This window comes from Cololabis saira, chromosome 10 (assembly GCF_033807715.1).
Source record: "Cololabis saira isolate AMF1-May2022 chromosome 10, fColSai1.1, whole genome shotgun sequence".
NCBI classification, from domain to species: Eukaryota; Metazoa; Chordata; class Actinopteri; order Beloniformes; family Belonidae; genus Cololabis; species Cololabis saira.
The window spans coordinates 1,202,578-1,222,571 of record NC_084596.1 but is presented as its reverse complement, the minus strand read 5'-3'; the positions used below and the strand labels follow the sequence as shown (position 1 = coordinate 1,222,571).

Sequence of the window (19,994 nt, the reverse complement as noted above, 5' to 3'; positions counted from 1 at the left end):
TGATTGTTAGTGATGATGTGGTGATTGTTAGTGATGATGTGGTGATTGTTAGTGATGATGTGGTGATTGTTAGTGATGATGTGGTGATTGTTAGTGATGATGTGGTGATTGTTAGTGATGATGTGGTGATTGTTAGTGATGTGGTGATTGTTAGTGATGAAGTGGTGATTGTTAGTGATGATGTGGTGATTGTTAGTGATGATGTGGTGATTGTTAGTGATGATGTGGTGATTGTTAGTGATGATGTGGTGATTGTTAGTGATGATGTGGTGATTGTTAGTGATGATGTGGTGATTGTTAGTGATGATGTGGTTATTGTTAGTGATGATGTGGTTATTGTTAGTGACTCTGTACCCTGAAATGCCTCCTCCAGGTCCATCATCCGGGGCGTGGGGTTGTATTTTATATATATATATATATATATATATATATATATATATATATATATATATATATATATATATATATATATATATATATATATATATATATATATATTTATATTTATATTGTATTTACCCTGGAAAGCCTCCTCCACGTCCATCATCCGGGGCGTGGGGTTGTTCCTCAGCAGTGCGTACATGGACATGACGATCCCCGGCGTGCAGAATCCGCACTGGGAGCCGTGAGACTTGGCGATTCGCTCCTGCAACAAAAACAAATTTATTTAAACATTTGTTGTTCTTCTAAAAGCCATTTGGTCGGTTTTTTTTTATACGTTGATATCGTAAAGGTGAGTTTTTACCTGAACATTGATATAAAGGTGAGTTTTTACCTGAACGTTGATATCGTAAAGGTGAGTTTTTACCTGGACGGGATGCAGCTTCCCGGCCACGCTGCCGATTCCCTCCACCGTCGTCACGGCAACCAGGTGCAGCGAGCAGAGCGGCGCAAGGCAGGCGTTGACGGAGTAATGTCTGAACGGAGTTAAAGTAAAACACTGGCCTGCAGGAGCCTAGCCCAGCCTAGGCTAGCCCATCCTAGCCTAGCCTAGCCTAGGCTAGCCCATCCTAGCCTAGCCTAGCCTAGCATAGCATAGCCTAGCCTAGCATAGCCTGGCCTAGCCTAGCCTAGCTTAGCCTAGCCTAGCCTAGCCTAGCTTTGATTCAGTCTCAGGGACTTGGACTGGTTTGTGTCTCGTTGTGCCTTGCCCTGTGTTTTTTGCGTTTTATACATATATACATACACACACACACATTTAACCATGTAAAGGAACAGGTTCTAAATAAAAACACTTTTAATAAAATAAACATGCTTTACTTTAGAGTTTACAATTTTAATTCTTCCAGTAAAACAAGAATCTAAACTCTAAAGTTTGTCGGTATAGTGTTTAGTTACTCTGACATGTAATAAAATACAATATATAAACTCATGTTGTGATTTCACACTATTCTGAAAACCCAGATTTCTAAATGTCAGCATTTTCAACCTTTGTTTTTAATTTTAAAATGAAAAAAATAATTTGTTTTGATTAAAAAGACATATGAGGATGTATATCAGGGCTCCGTTTCACAAACTCTGAGTTTAATCCTGAACTAGTTGATCTACTCTGAGATCGGAAACTCTGAGTTTCTGGTTCCAGAACAGCAGATTTGAGTTAATTTACTCAACTCTGAGTAGTTTCACCTGGAGTTAAGCGCGTGCGCCACAACTATCAAAAGCCAGTATCTATAGAGCCCTGATACGAGTCACCATGGCAACCGCCGACGACAAAAGATCCACCTACTTTTTCTTTTTTTTCTTTTTCTCAAACATATTTTTATTGAATTTTCCCACAAAAATAGATGCACATACAAAGACACGGCAGAACTGTGAAATGCTCAGGCATCCAAGCCCCCATTTTACCCCCCCCCCCCCCCCCCCCCCACATACAACAACAAGTCAGGTTGCACAAAGGTAAATGCTGTGTAGCAGTAGATGGTCCATCATTCCTGGAGCAATAAAAAACAAAAACAGTAGCTGGAACTCAGGTTTCAGTTCAAGGCGAATAATGAAGTGAGCAGCAGAAAATACATATGAAGGGAAGTAAACTTATCTCCAAACATACCCTAAATAATGTATTTAAAGAAGGAAACCATAATAATGTTAATACTAAGGGGATTCAAGTAGGGATGGTGCCATTGGTCTAAAAATTGGTAAAGTGTTCTAAGAAAGGCCCCCACACCTTATGAAATTTGTCTTTCAAGTTATGGATGGAATAGTATATTTTTCAAGATTTAAGCAGGACATAATATCCATCACCCACTGAGCGTGGGTGGGCGGAGCAGCATCCTTCCACCTCAACAGAATTGCCCGTCTGGCAAGCAGGGAAGCAAATGATAGAGTTCGACGTTTAGCCAGGCTCAGACGTGCATCAGCCTCCCATGGTACCAAAGAGAGCAACTAAAGGGTTGGGCTCTATGTCCAAACCGACAATGAGGGATAAAGTCTGGAAGACTTCCCTCCAGAACTTCTCCAGACTGGGACATGTCCAGAACATGTGGATAAGAGAAGCCTCCTCTCTCTTACATTTGTCACAACATGGATCTACATCTGGATAAAAACTGGATAATTTAGTCTTGGATATGTGAGTTCTGTGAACCACTTTAAATTGTAGCAAAGAGTGACGAGAACAAAGAGTTGTGCCATTTATTAACTTAAAGACTGTCACCCACGTGTCTTCCGGTATAGACAAATTCAGATCCTGTTCCCACGCCGTTTTAATCTTTATTAAGGGGGCTTGCCTTACAGAGAGCAATTTACTGTAAATAACCGATATTAACCCTTTATGTGATGGTTGTAAACAGAGAAATGAGTCAACGATATTCAAATCTGGTCCCACAGAAAAATTTGATATTTGGCATCGAAGAAAGTCCCTTACCTGTAAATATCTGAAAAAATGTGAGTTTGGGAGATTAAAATTTTTAGAAAGTTGTTCAAATGATAGAAATATATTATCAATAAAGAGATCTTTAAAGCGACAGATACCTAGACTTTGCCATTCTTGAAATTTTGGGTCTAGTAGGGAAGGTTGAAAAAGATGATTAGCTACAATAGAGCCTGAGAGGCAGAAAGCAAGAAAGCCAAAATGTCTCCTGAACTGAGTCCACACTCTCAGTGTGTGCCGTACCACAGGGTTATCTGTAGATATAGTTGAAGTGAAAGGGAGTGAGGAACCAAGAACTGAAGGAATGGAAATGTTTTGGGCAGATCCTACCTCCATCGACACCCATATGGGTCGGTCAGGTCTACTGTGAAAGTGTGACCAGAAGGTAATGCAACGGATATTGGCCACCCAGTAATAGAAACGGAAGTTGGGCAACGCCATGCCTCCATCCTTCTTAGATTTTTGGAGATGAGTCTTATTTAGTCGAGGCCATTTTCCCTTCCAAATGTATGACGATATAGCCGAGTCTAGTGAGTCAAAAAATGATTTAGGAATGAATGTTGGCACGGACTGGAACGTGTATAAAAACTTTGGTAAAATAGTAATTTGTATCGAATTAATTCGACCAGCCAGGGAGGTTGAGAGAGGAGACCATTGTGAGAGACATTGTTTTGTGTGATTTAACAAACTAATAAAGTTCTTCTTGAAAAGGTGCATATGTTTTTTCGTTATGGCAATGCCAAGGTAAGTGAATTTGTGTTTCACAATCTTAAAAGGAAAGTTGGTGTATCCCACCGCCGTCGACCCCTTACTGACAACGAAAAGTTCAGACTTATTCAGGTTTAGTTTGTAGCCTGAGAACTGGCTAAAATTGTTCAGTAAATCCAGCAGGACAGGTATTGAGCTATCTGGATGTGAAATGTAACACAAAAGGTCGTCCGCGTACAGAGACACCCTATGTTCAACACCATATCGCCATATACCAGAGATCCTCTCACTGTTCCGTATCGCTATCGCTAATGGCTCAATTGCCAGGTCGAATAAAAGCAGGCTTAGAGGGCACCCTTGTCGGGTTCTGCGACTGAGGGTAAAGGGCTGTGACAGCTGAGAGTTGGTCAGGACTGAGGCGACAGGGCATGAATATAAAAGTTTTATCCAGGTGATAAAACTAGAACCAAAGCCAAATCTCTTTAACGTCACAAATAAGTACGCCCACTCTACCCGGTCGAACGCCTTTTCTGCATCCAGAGAGAGGACACATTCAGGAGCCCCCCGGAGGGAGAGTACAGAATGTCAAACAGACGACGTATGTTAAAGTATGACTGTCGACTTTTGACAAAACCAGTTTGATCTTCTGATATGACTGATGGTAGTATGCTTTCCAATCTACGGGCCAAGACTTTGGACAAGATTTTGGTGTCAACATTTAGTAAAGATATTGGCCTATATGATGAGCACTCAGTCGGGTCCTTGTCCTTTTTGACAATGAGTGTGATACACGCCTCATAGAATGAAGTCGGGAGTTTGCCTTGTTTGAATGAGTCAGATAGAGCTGCACTTAGGTGAGATGAAAGAAGAGGGGAAAATGCCTTGGAAAATTCTGCTGGAAACCCGTCGGGCCCAGGGGATTTACCAGATTGCAAGCAAAGGATAGCTGCAGCAATCTCCTCTTTTGTTATTGGTTCTTCTAATTTAATTTTGTTATCAGTGGAAAGCGTAGAGATACTGGGGTCATTTAAAAAATCATTCATGGAATTAGTGTTAGAAAATCCAGAGGTGTAAAGTTTGGAATAATAGTCCCTGAATGCATTATTGATCTTTACATGATTCGAAGTGATAGTCCCATCTTCCATTTTAACTTTTGTTATGTGCCATTTTGATTTAAGTCCCCTCAGTTGACTAGCCAACAATTTCCCTGATTTATCACCATGGATGTAAAACAAGCTCTTACTTCGCAACAGTTGACGTTCAATTTGGTACGTCGAAGCCAGGTTGAATTTGGTTTGGAGCTCCACACGTTTATTGTAAAGATCTGGGTCTTTGACAAGAGAGTATTTCTGATCTATGTCCTTGATTTGCTTGGCTAGTTCTAAGCGTTCTTGCATGGCCTTCTTCCTCTTTCTTTTTTTTTTAAACTTTATTTAACATTTCAATTTACAAAATCCCTTTGAGGAAACATTAGTTTGCTGACGTGGTGAAAAGTCCCAGAAGTCGGAGGGAAAGTCGTGACATCAGCTGACAGCTCATAAACACTAACACACTAACACACACACACCTCATAAACACTAACACACACCGTGGTGAAGGATACAGCAGCTACACACACACTAACACAGTAACACACTCCGTGGTGAAGGATACAGCAGCTACACACACACTAACACACACACACACACACACACACACACACACACACACACACACACACACACACACTCTGATTGAAGGATACAGCAGCTTGTTGGTGATTGGTTCGTAGCGTGACAGCATGACGGTGCAGGCGCCGCATCCTCCTTCAGCACAACCTAGCTTAGTTCCTGTTAGCCCCACTGAACACACACACACACACACACAGAAAACACACACACACACACAAACACAGAATCAGTTCAGGGAAAAGGCTGAATGATTGACAGATCGTCTTCAACGCTCCGATACAAACGAACTCTGGACTTCTGTCAATGTTTCATACTTTTATACTCCGAGAGTCGTTTAAACTCTGGCCATGTTTTCATGAGTCAGCGTTTACACTCTGGCCATGTTTTCATGAGTAACATGAGTCAGTGTTTTCATGAGTCAGCGTTTTCATGGGTAACACGAGTCAGCGTTTACACTCTGGCCATGTTTTCATGAGTCAGCGTTTACACTCTGGCCATGTTTTCATGAGTCAGCGTTTACACTCTGGTCATGTTTTCATGGGTAACATGAGTCAGTGTTTTCATGGGTAACATGAGTCAGCGTTTTCATGGGTTACATGAGTCAGCGTTTTCATGGGTAACATGAGTCAGCGTTTTCATGGTAACATGAGTCAGTGTTTTCATGGGTAACATGAGTCAGTGTTTTCATGGGTAACATGAGTCAGCGTGTTCATGGTAACATGAGTCAGTGTTTTCATGGGTAACATGAGTCAGTGTTTTCATGGGTAACATGAGTCAGCGTTTTCATGGTAACATGAGTCAGTGTTTTCATGGTAACATGAGTCAGAGTTTTCATGGGTAACATGAGTCAGCGTTTTCATGGTAACACGAGTCAGCGTTTTCATGGTAACATGAGTCAGAGTTTTCATGGGTAACATGAGTCAGCGTTTTCATGGTAACATGAGTCAGCGTTTTCATGGGTAACATGAGTCAGCGTTTTCATGGTAACATGAGTCAGTGTTTTCATGGTAACATGAGTCAGCGTTTTCATGGTAAGATGAGTCAGCGTTTTCATGGTAAGATGAGTCAGAGTTTTCATGGGTAACATGAGTCAGCGTTTTCATGGTAACATGAGTCAGCGTTTTCATGGGTAACATGAGTCAGCGTTTTCATGGTAACATGAGTCAGAGTTTTCATGGGTAACATGAGTCAGCGTTTTCATGGGTAACATGAGTCAGCGTTTTCATGGGTAACATGAGTCAGCGTTTTCATGGGTAACATGAGTCAGAGTTTTCATGGTAACATGAGTCAGCGTTTTCATGAGTAACATGAGTCAGCGTTTTCATGGTAACATGAGTCAGCGTTTTCATGGGTAACATGAGTCAGCGTTTTCATGGTAAGATGAGTCAGCGTTTTCATGGTAACATGAGTCAGCGTTTTCATGGTAACATGAGTCAGCGTTTTCATGGTAACATGAGTCAGCGTTTTCATGGGTAACATGAGTCAGCGTTTTCATGGTAACATGAGTCAGAGTTTTCATGGGTAACATGAGTCAGCGTTTTCATGGGTAACATGAGTCAGCGTTTTCATGGGTAACATGAGTCAGCGTTTTCATGGGTAACATGAGTCAGCGTTTTCATGGTAACATGAGTCAGAGTTTTCATGGTAACATGAGTCAGCGTTTTCATGGGTAACATGAGTCAGCGTTTTCATGGGTAACATGAGTCAGCGTTTTCATGAGTAACATGAGTCAGCGTTTTCATGAGTAACATGAGTCAGCGTTTTCATGAGTAACATGAGTCAGCGTTTTCATGGGTAACATGAGTCAGCGTTTTCATGGTAACATGAGTCAGCGTTTTCATGGTAACATGAGTCAGCGTTTTCATGGTAACATGAGTCAGCGTTTTCATGGGTAACATGAGTCAGCGTTTTCATGGTAACATGAGTCAGCGTTTTCATGGGTAACATGAGTCAGCGTTTTCATGGTAACATGAGTCAGCGTTTTCATGGGTAACATGAGTCAGCGTTTTCATGGTAACATGAGTCAGAGTTTTCATGGGTAACATGAGTCAGCGTTTTCATGGTAACATGAGTCAGCGTTTTCATGGTAACATGAGTCAGCGTTTTCATGGTAACATGAGTCAGCGTTTTCATGGTAACATGAGTCAGTGTTTTCATGAGTAACATGAGTCAGTGTTTTCATGGTAACATGAGTCAGCGTTTTCATGGTAACATGAGTCAGCGTTTTCATGAGTAACATGAGTCAGCGTTTTCATGAGTAACATGAGTCAGCGTTTTCATGGGTAACATGAGTCAGCGTTTTCATGGTAACATGAGTCAGCGTTTTCATGGGTAACATGAGTCAGCGTTTTCATGGTAACATGAGTCAGCGTTTTCATGGTAACATGATTCAGCGTTTTCATGGGTAACATGAGTCAGCGTTTTCATGGGTAACATGAGTCAGCGTTTTCATGGGTAACATGAGTCAGCGTTTTCATGGGTAACATGAGTCAGCGTTTTCATGGGTAACATGAGTCAGCGTTTTCATGGTAACATGAGTCAGCGTTTTCATGGTAACATGAGTCAGCGTTTTCATGGTAACATGAGTCGGCGTTTTCATGGTAACATGAGTCAGCGTTTTCATGGTAACATGAGTCAGCGTTTTCATGGTAACATGAGTCAGCGTTTTCATGGTAACATGAGTCAGCGTTTTCATGAGTAACATGAGTCAGCGTTTTCATGGTAACATGAGTCAGCGTTTACATGTTAACATGAGTCAGCGTTTTCATGGTAACATGAGTCAGCGTTTTCATGGGTAACATGAGTCAGCGTTTTCATGGGTAACATGAGTCAGCGTTTTCATGGTAACATGAGTCAGCGTTTACATGTTAACATGAGTCAGCGTTTTCATGGTAACATGAGTCAGCGTTTTCATGGGTAACATGAGTCAGTGTTTTCATGGTAACATGAGTCAGCGTTTTCATGGTAACATGAGTCAGCGTTTTCATGGTAACATGAGTCAGTGTTTTCATGGTAACATGAGTCAGTGTTTTCATGGTAACATGAGTCAGCGTTTTCATGGTAACATGAGTCAACGTTTTCATGGTAACATGAGTCAGCGTTTTCATGGTAACATGAGTCAGTGTTTTCATGGGTAACATGAGTCAGCGTTTTCATGGGTAACATGAGTCAGTGTTTTCATGGTAACATGAGTCAGCGTTTTCATGGGTAACATGAGTCAGTGTTTTCATGGTAACATGAGTCAGCGTTTTCATGGTAACATGAGTCAGCGTTTTCATGGTAACATGAGTCAGCGTTTTCATGGTAACATGAGTCAGCGTTTTCATGAGTAACATGAGTCAGCGTTTTCATGGGTTACATGAGTCAGCGTTTTCATGGGTTACATGAGTCAGCGTTTTCATGAGTAACATGAGTCAGCGTTTTCATGGTAACATGAGTCAGCGTTTTCATGGTAACATGAGTCAGCGTTTTCATGGGTAACATGAGTCAGCGTTTTCATGGTAACATGAGTCAGCGTTTTCATGGGTAACACGAGTCAGCGTTTTCATGTTAACATGAGTCAGCGTTTTCATGGGTAACATGAGTCAGTGTTTTCATGGTAACATGAGTCAGCGTTTTCATGGGTAACATGAGTCAGCGTTTTCATGGTAACATGAGTCAGCGTTTTCATGGGTAACATGAGTCAGTGTTTTCATGGGTAAAATGAGTCAGCGTTTTCATGGTAACATGAGTCAGTGTTTTCATGGGTAACATGAGTCAGCGTTTTCATGGTAACATGAGTCAGCGTTTTCATGGGTAACACGAGTCAGCGTTTTCATGTTAACATGAGTCAGCGTTTTCATGGGTAACATGAGTCAGTGTTTTCATGGTAACATGAGTCAGCGTTTTCATGGGTAACATGAGTCAGCGTTTTCATGGTAACATGAGTCAGCGTTTTCATGGGTAACATGAGTCAGTGTTTTCATGGGTAAAATGAGTCAGCGTTTTCATGGTAACATGAGTCAGTGTTTTCATGGTAACATGAGTCAGTGTTTTCATGGTAACATGAGTCAGCGTTTTCATGGGTAACATGAGTCAGCGTTTTCATGGGTAACATGAGTCAGTGTTTTCATGGGTAACATGAGTCAGCGTTTTCATGGTAACATGAGTCAGTGTTTTCATGGGTAACATGAGTCAGCGTTTTCATGGTAACATGAGTCAGTGTTTTCATGGGTAACATGAGTCAGCGTTTTCATGGTAACATGAGTCAGCGTTTTCATGGGTAACATGAGTCAGCGTTTTCATGGTAACATGAGTCAGCGTTTTCATGGTAACATGAGTCAGCGTTTTCATGGGTAACATGAGTCAGCGTTTTCATGGTAACATGAGTCAGTGTTTTCATGGGTAACATGAGTCAGCGTTTTCATGGTAACATGAGTCAGCGTTTTCATGAGTAACATGAGTCAGCGTTTTCATGGTAACATGAGTCAGCGTTTTCATGAGTAACATGAGTCAGCGTTTTCATGGTAACATGAGTCAGCGTTTTCATGGTAACATGAGTCAGTGTTTTCATGGTAACATGAGTCAGCGTTTTCATGGTAACATGAGTCAGCGTTTTCATGGTAACATGAGTCAGCGTTTTCATGGGTAACATGAGTCAGCGTTTACATGGTAACATGAGTCAGCGTTTACATGGTAACATGAGTCAGTGTTTTCATGGGTAACATGAGTCAGCGTTTTCATGGGTAACATGAGTCAGCGTTTTCATGGTAACATGAGTCAGCGTTTTCATGGGTAACATGAGTCAGCGTTTTCATGGTAACATGAGTCAGCGTTTTCATGGTAACATGAGTCAGTGTTTTCATGGTAACATGAGTCAGTGTTTTCATGGTAACATGAGTCAGCGTTTTCATGGTCACATGAGTCAGCGTTTTCATGGTAACATGAGTCAGTGTTTTCATGGTAACATGAGTCAGCGTTTTCATGGGTAACATGAGTCAGTGTTTTCATGGGTAACATGAGTCAGCGTTTTCATGGTAACATGAGTCAGCGTTTTCATGGGTAACATGAGTCAGCGTTTTCATGGTAACATGAGTCAGTGTTTTCATGGTAACATGAGTCAGTGTTTTCATGGGTAACATGAGTCAGCGTTTTCATGGTAACATGAGTCAGTGTTTTCATGGTAACATGAGTCAGCGTTTTCATGGTAACATGAGTCAGCGTTTTCATGGTAACATGAGTCAGCGTTTTCATGGGTAACATGAGTCAGCGTTTTCATGGTAACATGAGTCAGTGTTTTCATGGGTAACATGAGTCAGCGTTTTCATGGGTAACATGAGTCAGTGTTTTCATGAGTAACATGAGTCAGTGTTTTCATGGGTAACATGAGTCAGCGTTTTCATGAGTAACATGAGTCAGCGTTTTCATCGGTAACATGAGTCAGCGTTTTCATGGTAACATGAGTCAGCGTTTTCATGAGTAACATGAGTCAGCGTTTTCATGGGTAACATGAGTCAGCGTTTTCATGGGTAACATGAGTCAGTGTTTTCATGGGTAACATGAGTCAGCGTTTTCATGGTAACATGAGTCAGTGTTTTCATGGTAACATGAGTCAGCGTTTTCATGGTAACATGAGTCAGCGTTTTCATGGTAACATGAGTCAGTGTTTTCATGGTAACATGAGTCAGTGTTTTCATGGGTAACATGAGTCAGCGTTTTCATGAGTAACATGAGTCAGCGTTTTCATGGGTAACATGAGTCAGCGTTTTCATGGTAACATGAGTCAGCGTTTTCATGAGTAACATGAGTCAGCGTTTTCATGGGTAACATGAGTCAGTGTTTTCATGGGTAACATGAGTCAGCGTTTTCATGAGTAACATGAGTCAGCGTTTTCATGGGTAACATGAGTCAGCGTTTTCATGGGTAACATGAGTCAGTGTTTTCATGGGTAACATGAGTCAGCGTTTTCATGAGTAACATGAGTCAGCGTTTTCATGGTAACATGAGTCAGTGTTTTCATGGTAACATGAGTCAGCGTTTTCATGAGTAACATGAGTCAGTGTTTTCATGGGTAACATGAGTCAGCGTTTTCATGGTAACATGAGTCAGCGTTTTCATGAGTAACATGAGTCAGCGTTTTCATGGGTAACATGAGTCAGCGTTTTCATGGTAACATGAGTCAGCGTTTTCAACAAATCCTTCAACAAATCCTTCAACAAATCCTTCAAATCCTTCAAATCCTTCAACAAATCCTTCAACAAATCCATCAAATCCTCAAATCCATCAACAAATCCTTCACAAATCCTTCAACAAATCCAAATCCAACAAAACCAACAATCCTTCAACAAATCCCTCAAATCCAACAACAAATCCTCAAATCCTCAACAAATCCTTCAAACCAACCAACAAATCCTTCAAATCAACAAATCCTTCAACACCCTTCAAATCCATCAACAAACCTTCAAACCCTCAAACCCAACAAATCCAACAACCTTCAATCCTTCAAATCCAACCAAAATCCAATCAAATCCTACAACAAATCCTTCAAATCTACCACAAATCCTTCAAATCCTTCAACAAATCCTTCACAAATCCTTCAACAAATCCTTCAACAAACCAATCCTTCAACAAATCCTTCAACAAATCCTTCATCAAATCCTTCACAATCCTTCAACACCTCAACAATCCTCAACAAATCCTCAACAAAACCTCACACAAAACTTCAACAAATCCTCCACACAACCAACAAATCCAACACAACAATCCTTCAAATCCTTCAACAAAATCCTTCAAACCATCAAATCCTTCAAATCCTTCAAAAAATCCTCAAATCCTTCAACAAATCTTCAAATCCTTCAACAAATCCTTCAACAAATCCTTCAAATCCTTCAACAAATCCTTCAAATCCTTCAACAAATCCTTCAACAAATCCTTCAACAAATCCTTCAACAAATCCTTCAAATCCTTCAAATCCTTCAACAAATCCTTCAACAAATCCTTCAAATCCTTCAACAAATCCTTCAAATCCTTCAACAAATCCTTCAAATCCTTCAACAAATCCTTCAACAAATCCTTCAACAAATCCTTCAAATCCTTCAACAAATCCTTCAAATCCTTCAACAAATCCTTCAACAAATCCTTCAACAAATCCTTCAAATCCTTCAACAAATCCTTCAACAAATCCTTCAACAAATCCTTCAAATCCTTCAACAAATCCTTCAAATCCTTCAACAAATCCTTCAAATCCTTCAACAAATCCTTCAACAAATCCTTCAACAAATCCTTCAACAAATCCTTCAACAAATCCTTCAACAAATCCTTCAAATCCTTCAACAAATCCTTCAACAAATCCTTCAACAAATCCTTCAACAAATCCTTCAAATCCTTCAACAAATCCTTCAACAAATCCTTCAACAAATCCTTCAACAAATCCTTCAAATCCTTCAAATCCTTCAACAAATCCTTCAACAAATCCTTCAAATCCTTCAACAAATCCTTCAAATCCTTCAACAAATCCTTCAAATCCTTCAACAAATCCTTCAACAAATCCTTCAACAAATCCTTCAAATCCTTCAACAAATCCTTCAAATCCTTCAACAAATCCTTCAACAAATCCTTCAACAAATCCTTCAAATCCTTCAACAAATCCTTCAACAAATCCTTCAACAAATCCTTCAAATCCTTCAACAAATCCTTCAAATCCTTCAACAAATCCTTCAAATCCTTCAACAAATCCTTCAACAAATCCTTCAACAAATCCTTCAAATCCTTCAACAAATCCTTCAAATCCTTCAACAAATCCTTCAACAAATCCTTCAACAAATCCTTCAAATCCTTCAACAAATCCTTCAACAAATCCTTCAACAAATCCTTCAACAAATCCTTCAACAAATCCTTCAACAAATCCTTCAAATCCTGCAACAAATCCTTCAACAAATCCTTCAAATCCTTCAACAAATCCTTCAACAAATCCTTCAACAAATCCTTCAACAAATCCTTCAACAAATCCTTCAACAAATCCCTTGTTCCAGAACGTTTCCCCCTAAAGATCGGATCGTTTGGTTTACTTGAACACAGCAATCGTGCTCGTATGTGGGACAAAACAAGCGAGCCGCTAGGAGATCTGGGGGGTATTAATCCAAGAAGGAGGTTTAGTGGCTAAACTGGGTATGTTAACCCAGGGTAAATGGTAAACCTGGGATTTCCGTTCCAAAATGGTCAGGTTAAGTAGCAGGTTTTGTTCAGGTTTTGTTCAGATAACCGAGTTATGTTTGGGGTTTTAAGCGCAAGTTCAGGAGGGCTGCTGCAACTTGTTACACATAGAAGCCCAAATCCGTGCAATTCACCGTGAGAGGGTGATAAGACCACGATATGACATTTTATCTTTCCCCCATGAGTATTTGCGAGAGCGCTACCGTTTTTCAGCAGAATCCCTGATTTATTTGAGTAACCTTCTCCATCCATACACTGTAAACCCTAATAAGTTCACAGAACTAAAAAAAAATGTGTAACTGATTACCCAAAAATATTAAAATATTTTTAAATGTTTTAAGTTTATATAAAATAAAAATTACACTTACAGTTGCCTTAAATTATCTTAATATTATCTTTAAAAAAAGTAATATTCCACAATTTATAGTCTGTGGGAAATACACTCAAAATTATTTCTAAAATCAAATACTAATGCCAGCCCACTATACATATAATCAGCTAATAATGTTAGAAAAAATGAAAGCGACACCACTGTTACAATTCAACTATTTTTAACGTTTAACGTTTGCAATGTATACAATGTATACATTGCAAACGTTGCGCATCGTGGGTCTGCCCTCTCTTCGCTGCAAACAATGTGCATCGCTCTCCGTTTTTTTGGATCTGGGAGTTTCTGTACAGTATTGGAGTCGCTGAACATATCGGGAAAGCAACTGTCTGCCTGTCGGTGCGTAAAGTGTGCCTTGCGCTAAAGCGCTTCATGCACAACTTTATTCGTTTTCCTGGCCACAAACCTACCAACTGGCAGGTCAGCATCGCTTAGGTTTCTCAAATATGCACAGAAATCTTTGCTGGTGAGATTACATTTAATGAGCATTGGCTATATATTGCAGGCTTTCCAAACGTTATTGGATGCATCGATGGGACGCATGTGCCAATTACAGCACCATCCCAAAATGAGGCTGACTTTGTTAACAGGGGGTATCCAAGAAGGAGGTTGAACAAACACTGAGTCTCATCTTGAGGTTACTTGAACCCATGACGACCAAACCCGCTCAGTTGGTTCCAACACACCGGTTATGAATGAACTCAACTAACCCAGAGTTGGGTAACCCAGAGTTGAGCGAGTTCCCGGTGAATCTATAAAGACATCATCTATCGAGGGTTGAAAATGGAGCAGCAAGTGCTCCACCACACCAATTCATCTGCCAAAGCACGTGATATGGCTTGGCAGAGAAGTACTGATCGCGTCAATGCGTAAGTTTAGGCCATTATGTGAATTTAATATTAAATGAATGAAGCAAACAATGGGCAAATAAATTGAAAAAATAAAAAAAAGTGAAAACTCCGTCAACTGTATTTTATTAATTGAAATGATTAAGACAGATTTTATCACGCACTCTGTGACCATCTACCATGTCAACCTGCTGCTGAAAGGGAGGAGCCGGTACCGGAGGAGCGGCTCCATGCAACAAATCTATCCCAGCCCTGTCTGGGCAGACCCTCAGCCTGCACAAGCACTGAAACCTCTCCTTGAGAATCCCAAAAGTCATCTCTATTTTGACCCGGGTTCTGCTGTGAGTCACGTTGAAGCGCGTTTGCGCTCCAGCATCTGGATCGGGGTACGGGGTAATGAGCGTGGGGAGGCACGGATATCCTCTAACCCCCAGGAGATATCCATAAAGTTCTCCTGCAATTGCACATATAACATAAAGTTAGACACATGAATATTTGCAAAACTGATCAATATAATATTAGTAATATAACGCACTCTGTAGACATTTGATGCTCAAATTTGATTCCCTACATCCTGGCATCATGCACAGAGCCTGGCCATCTCGCCTCCACGCTTGATATTAGATTTGCAGCACCGCATCATCTGGCAATTGAAATACGTTCAAACATCAATAAGAGAGCGCTCAAAAATAAAAGCAGTTTACGGTTCCATTATACCTACTTGGACATTGATGCTGTGGAAACCTTTCCTGTTAACAAAGTCAGCCTCATTTTGGGATGGTGCTGTAAATGGCACATGCGTCCCATCGATGCATCCAATAACGTTTGGAAAGCCTGCAATATAACTAATGCTCATTAAATGTAATCTCACCAGCAAAGATTTCTGTGCATATTTGAGAAACCTAAGCGATGCTGACCTGCCAGTTGGTGGAACTTAATGACCCTCGTAGGTTTGTTGCCAGGAAAACGAATAAAGTTGTGCATGAAGCGCTTTAGCGCAAGGCACACTTTACGCACCGACCGACAGACAGTAACTTTCCCGATATGTTCAGCGACTCCAATACTGTACAGGAAACTCCCAAAAAATGACGCAAAACAACAGAGAGCGTTTGCAGTGAAGAGAGGGCAGACCCACGATGGGTAACGTTTGCAATGTATACAACATTGCAAACGTTAGACGTTAAAAATAGTTGAATTGTAACAGTGGTGTCGCTTTCATTTTTTCTAACATTATTAGCTGATTATATGTATAGCGGGCTGGCATCAGTATTTGATTTTAGAATTAATTTTGAGTGTATTTCTCACAGACTACGAGCTGAGGAATATTGAACATTTTGAGTGTATTTCTCCCAAACTATAAGATGTGGAATATTACTTTTTTAAAGATAATATTAAGATAATTTAAGGCAACTGTAAGTGTAATTTTTATTTTATATAAACTTAAAACATTTAAAAATATTTTAATATTTTTGGGTAATCAGTTACAATTTTTTTTTAGTTCTGTGAACTTATTAGGGTTTACAGTGTATGGATGGAGAAGGTTACTCAAATAAATCAGGGATTCTGCTGAAAAACGGTAGCGCTCTCGCAAATACTCATCAGGGAAAGATAAAATGTCATATCGTGGTCTTATAACCCTCTCACGGTGAATTGAATGGACAACTTGGGCTTCTATGTGTAACAAGTTGCAGCAGCCCTCCTGAACTTGCGCTTAAATACCCGAACATAACTGGGTTATCTGAACAAAACCTGAACAAAACCGGCCTAAAACCTACCCCTACCAGGTTTGGTTCAGAGCCCATGTTACCATGGTGACTTACTTAACCTGACGATTTTGGAACGGAAATCCCATGCAGGTTTACCATTTACCCTGGGTTAACATACCCAGTTTAGCCAGTAAACCTACTTCTAGGAATACCCCCCAGGAAAGGTTTCCACGGCATGTGCAAGTAGGTATAATGGAACCGTAAGCTGCTTTTATTTTTAATGATGTTTGAAAACATATTTTTTCAATTGCCAGATGATGCAATGCTGCAAATCTAACAGGCGAGATGGCCAGGCTCTGTGCATGATGCCAGGATAGGGAATCAAATTTGAGCATCAAATGTCTACAGAGTGCGTTATATTACTAATATTATATTGATCAGTTTTGCAAATATTCATGTGTCTAACTTTATGTTATATGTGCAATTGCAGGAGAACTTTATGGATATCTCCTGGGGGTTAGAGGATATCCGTGCCTCCCCACGCTCATTACCCCGTACCCCGATCCAGATGCTGGAGCGCAAACGCGCTTCAACGTGACTCACAGCAGAACCCGGGTCAAAATAGAGATGACTTTTGGGATTCTCAAGGAGAGGTTTCAGTGCTTGTGCAGGCTGAGGGTCTGCCCAGACAGGGCTGGGATAGATTTGTTGCATGGAGCCGCTCCTCCGGTACCGGCTCCTCCCTTTCAGCAGCAGGTTGACATGGCAGATGGTCATAGAGCGCGTGATAAAATCTGTCTTAATCATTTCAATTAATAAAATACAGTTGACGGAGTTTTCACTTTTTTTATTTTTTTCAATTCATTTGCCCATTGTTTGCTTCATTCATTTAATATTAAATTCACATAATGGCCTAAACTTACGCATTGACGCGATCAGTAATTCTCTGCCAAACCACATCACGTGCTTTGGCAGATGAATTGGTGTGGTGGAGCACTTGCTGCTCCATTTTCAACCCTCGATAGATGATGTCTTTATAGATTCACCGGGAACTCGCTCAACTCTGGGTTACCCAACTCTGGGTTAGTTGAGTTCATTCATAACCGGTGTGTTGGAACCAACTGAGCGGGTTTGGTCGTCATGGGTTCAAGTAACCTCAAGATGAGACTTTAACTCAGTGTTTGTTAAACCTGCTTCTTGGAATACCCCCCTGGTCCTAGATCTCTAGATCTCTAGATCTCTAGATCTCTAGATCCCTAGATCCCTAGATCTCTAGATCTCTAGATCTCTAGATCGACACAGAAACAAACTAGCCACACTCGCTAACGATGCTCCATCGTTGTTTTACCCGCGGTACGGAGGAGGAAACATTTCTGACCAATGAGAGAACAGTTGGTTGGTTTGTTAACAGCTTTGAAGCTACAGACGGTTGTGAACACGAACGCCACAAACGAAACAACTGTATCGATTTAGCCGCTGAATCGGAACAAAACAAACAAAACAAACGGCCACAGGTCTGGAAGTGTCTTAGTGTCTCGATAAGGAAACCTGGGAGTTTTTACCATCGCTATCTGGACTCTTGGAGGACTGATCCTGAGAAAAAGAATCCTCCACAATTCTTCCCGCGACTGCAGATTTAAACAAATCACGTCCCATTTTCGATCAACAGTTTTTCCTCAAATCTGGCACAAACTTGGTGTCAAAGTCCTGGACTTCGCCCTCTTATCTCTCTCATGCAGGAATAAAACTGAATAACTTATCTCTCTCCTGCAGGAATAAAACTAAACAACTTTACAGCCTTCATTTAAAACCGTTTATAGAAGATCATGTCTCAGCTTTAAAGTGTGAAACGTGTTCACTCGTCACGCCGGAGTCTCGAGTTAAAGTCACACGAGACGAAGATACGAGTCTTTGTACGAGCGGAAAACCCGATTTTACACTTTTACACGAGACTCTAAAGATCCCGTTTGAACATTAATAAAACATTTACAGACGTTTAAATCTTACATCGTCTCCGTTTTAACTTTAATAAAACATTTACAGACGTTTAGATCTTACATCGTCTCCGCAGAAACGTCAGCAGAGTCGTCTCCGGATCGGCGTCCCTCTCCACGATCTGGAAATACAATATCAGTCGTTAAAAAGTTAAATCTGGAAAATATCAGTCGTTAAAAAAGGTTAAATCTGGAAAATATCAGTCGTTAAAAAGGTTTTAAAAAAAAATTTTAAATAAAAGAAAAGAAAAAAAAATAAAAAAATAATAAAAAATAAATAATAAGCAAATAAATAATAAAACAAAAGAAAAGAAAAGAAAAAAAAACATAAATAAGTAAAAACGAGCTATACGCATCATAAATAAAGCAAACACAATATCAGTCGTTAAAAAGGTTAAATCTGGAAAATATCAGTCGTTAAAAAGGTTAAATCTAAAAAACACACAATATGAGTGGTTAAAAGTGTGAAATCGTCCACATATGACCCGTTTAAATGAACTTGTTCTTATCTTGTGGGAGATAAATGGGAGATAAATGTGTGAAAACGTCGTCTCACACGAGGACATTCCTGATTAACGACGCCTGAACGTCTCGTGTTCTCGTGAAAAATGTTCATTTACAGACGAACGAACGGCAGAATATTCTCAGTGATGCAAGAAATCAATAGTTTCATTATTTATTATTATTTATATGAATAAATTATATAAATACATTATTTATATAATAATATTATTATATTATATAAATAATAATAAATAATAAAAACGCCCCTACTTGACATTATTGGAATACGTAATTTTTTGCCACATGGGACGTGCGTGCCAAGTTTCACAAGTTTTCGGATAAAATAATAATAATAATAATAATAATAATAATAATAATAATAATAATAATAATAATAATAATAATAATAATAATAATAATAATAATAATATAATAATAATAATAATAATAATAATAATAATAATAATAATAATAATAATATTTTATAATAATAATGATAATAATAATAATAATAATAATAATAATAATAATAATAATAATAATAATAATAATAATAATAATAATGATGATAATAATAATAATAATAATAATAATGATAATAATAATAATAATAATAATAATAATAATAATAATAATAATAATAATAATAATAATAATAATAATAATAATAATAATAATAATAACAATAAAGTTTATAATAATAATAATAATAATAATAATAATAATAATAATAATCATAATAATGATAATCATAATAATGATGATAATAATAATAATAAGAATACTAATAATACCAATAATAATAATAATAATAATAATAATAATAATAATAATAATAATAATAATAATAATAATAATAATAATAAAAGCCTTGCTGCTGCTCGGGCCATAACAAGTAAAATCAATAAATCACTAAATGCTGGAAAGCGTTTAAGTGGGTTAGTGGGTCGAGTGCGGTTCATTCAAGACGAGTTAAGCTGATAAAACATGTGCAGATTATAAAACAATAAAACATGTGCAGATTATCAGCTGATTGGCTGCAGCTCCGATAAGGAAACCAGATTAAATTCATTCTTATTATTATTATTATTACCAGATGAAGTAAAAACCGGAGTTTATC

General features: G+C 39.1%; 1 protein-coding gene across 1 annotated transcript in view; it reads right to left on the bottom strand.

The window, feature by feature from the left end:
- Nucleotides 1-19,994, bottom strand: part of xdh (xanthine dehydrogenase) — an 84,887-nt gene that overhangs the window by 63,058 nt on the left and 1,835 nt on the right. The window contains exons 2-5 of the mRNA XM_061730875.1: nucleotides 18,435-18,492; nucleotides 5,319-5,415; nucleotides 809-917; nucleotides 520-646 (exon numbers count right to left, since the gene is read on the bottom strand). Of these exons, the coding sequence (XP_061586859.1) occupies nucleotides 520-646; nucleotides 809-917; nucleotides 5,319-5,415; nucleotides 18,435-18,492 (391 nt within the window). The remainder of the gene's footprint in view (nucleotides 1-519; nucleotides 647-808; nucleotides 918-5,318; nucleotides 5,416-18,434; nucleotides 18,493-19,994) is intronic.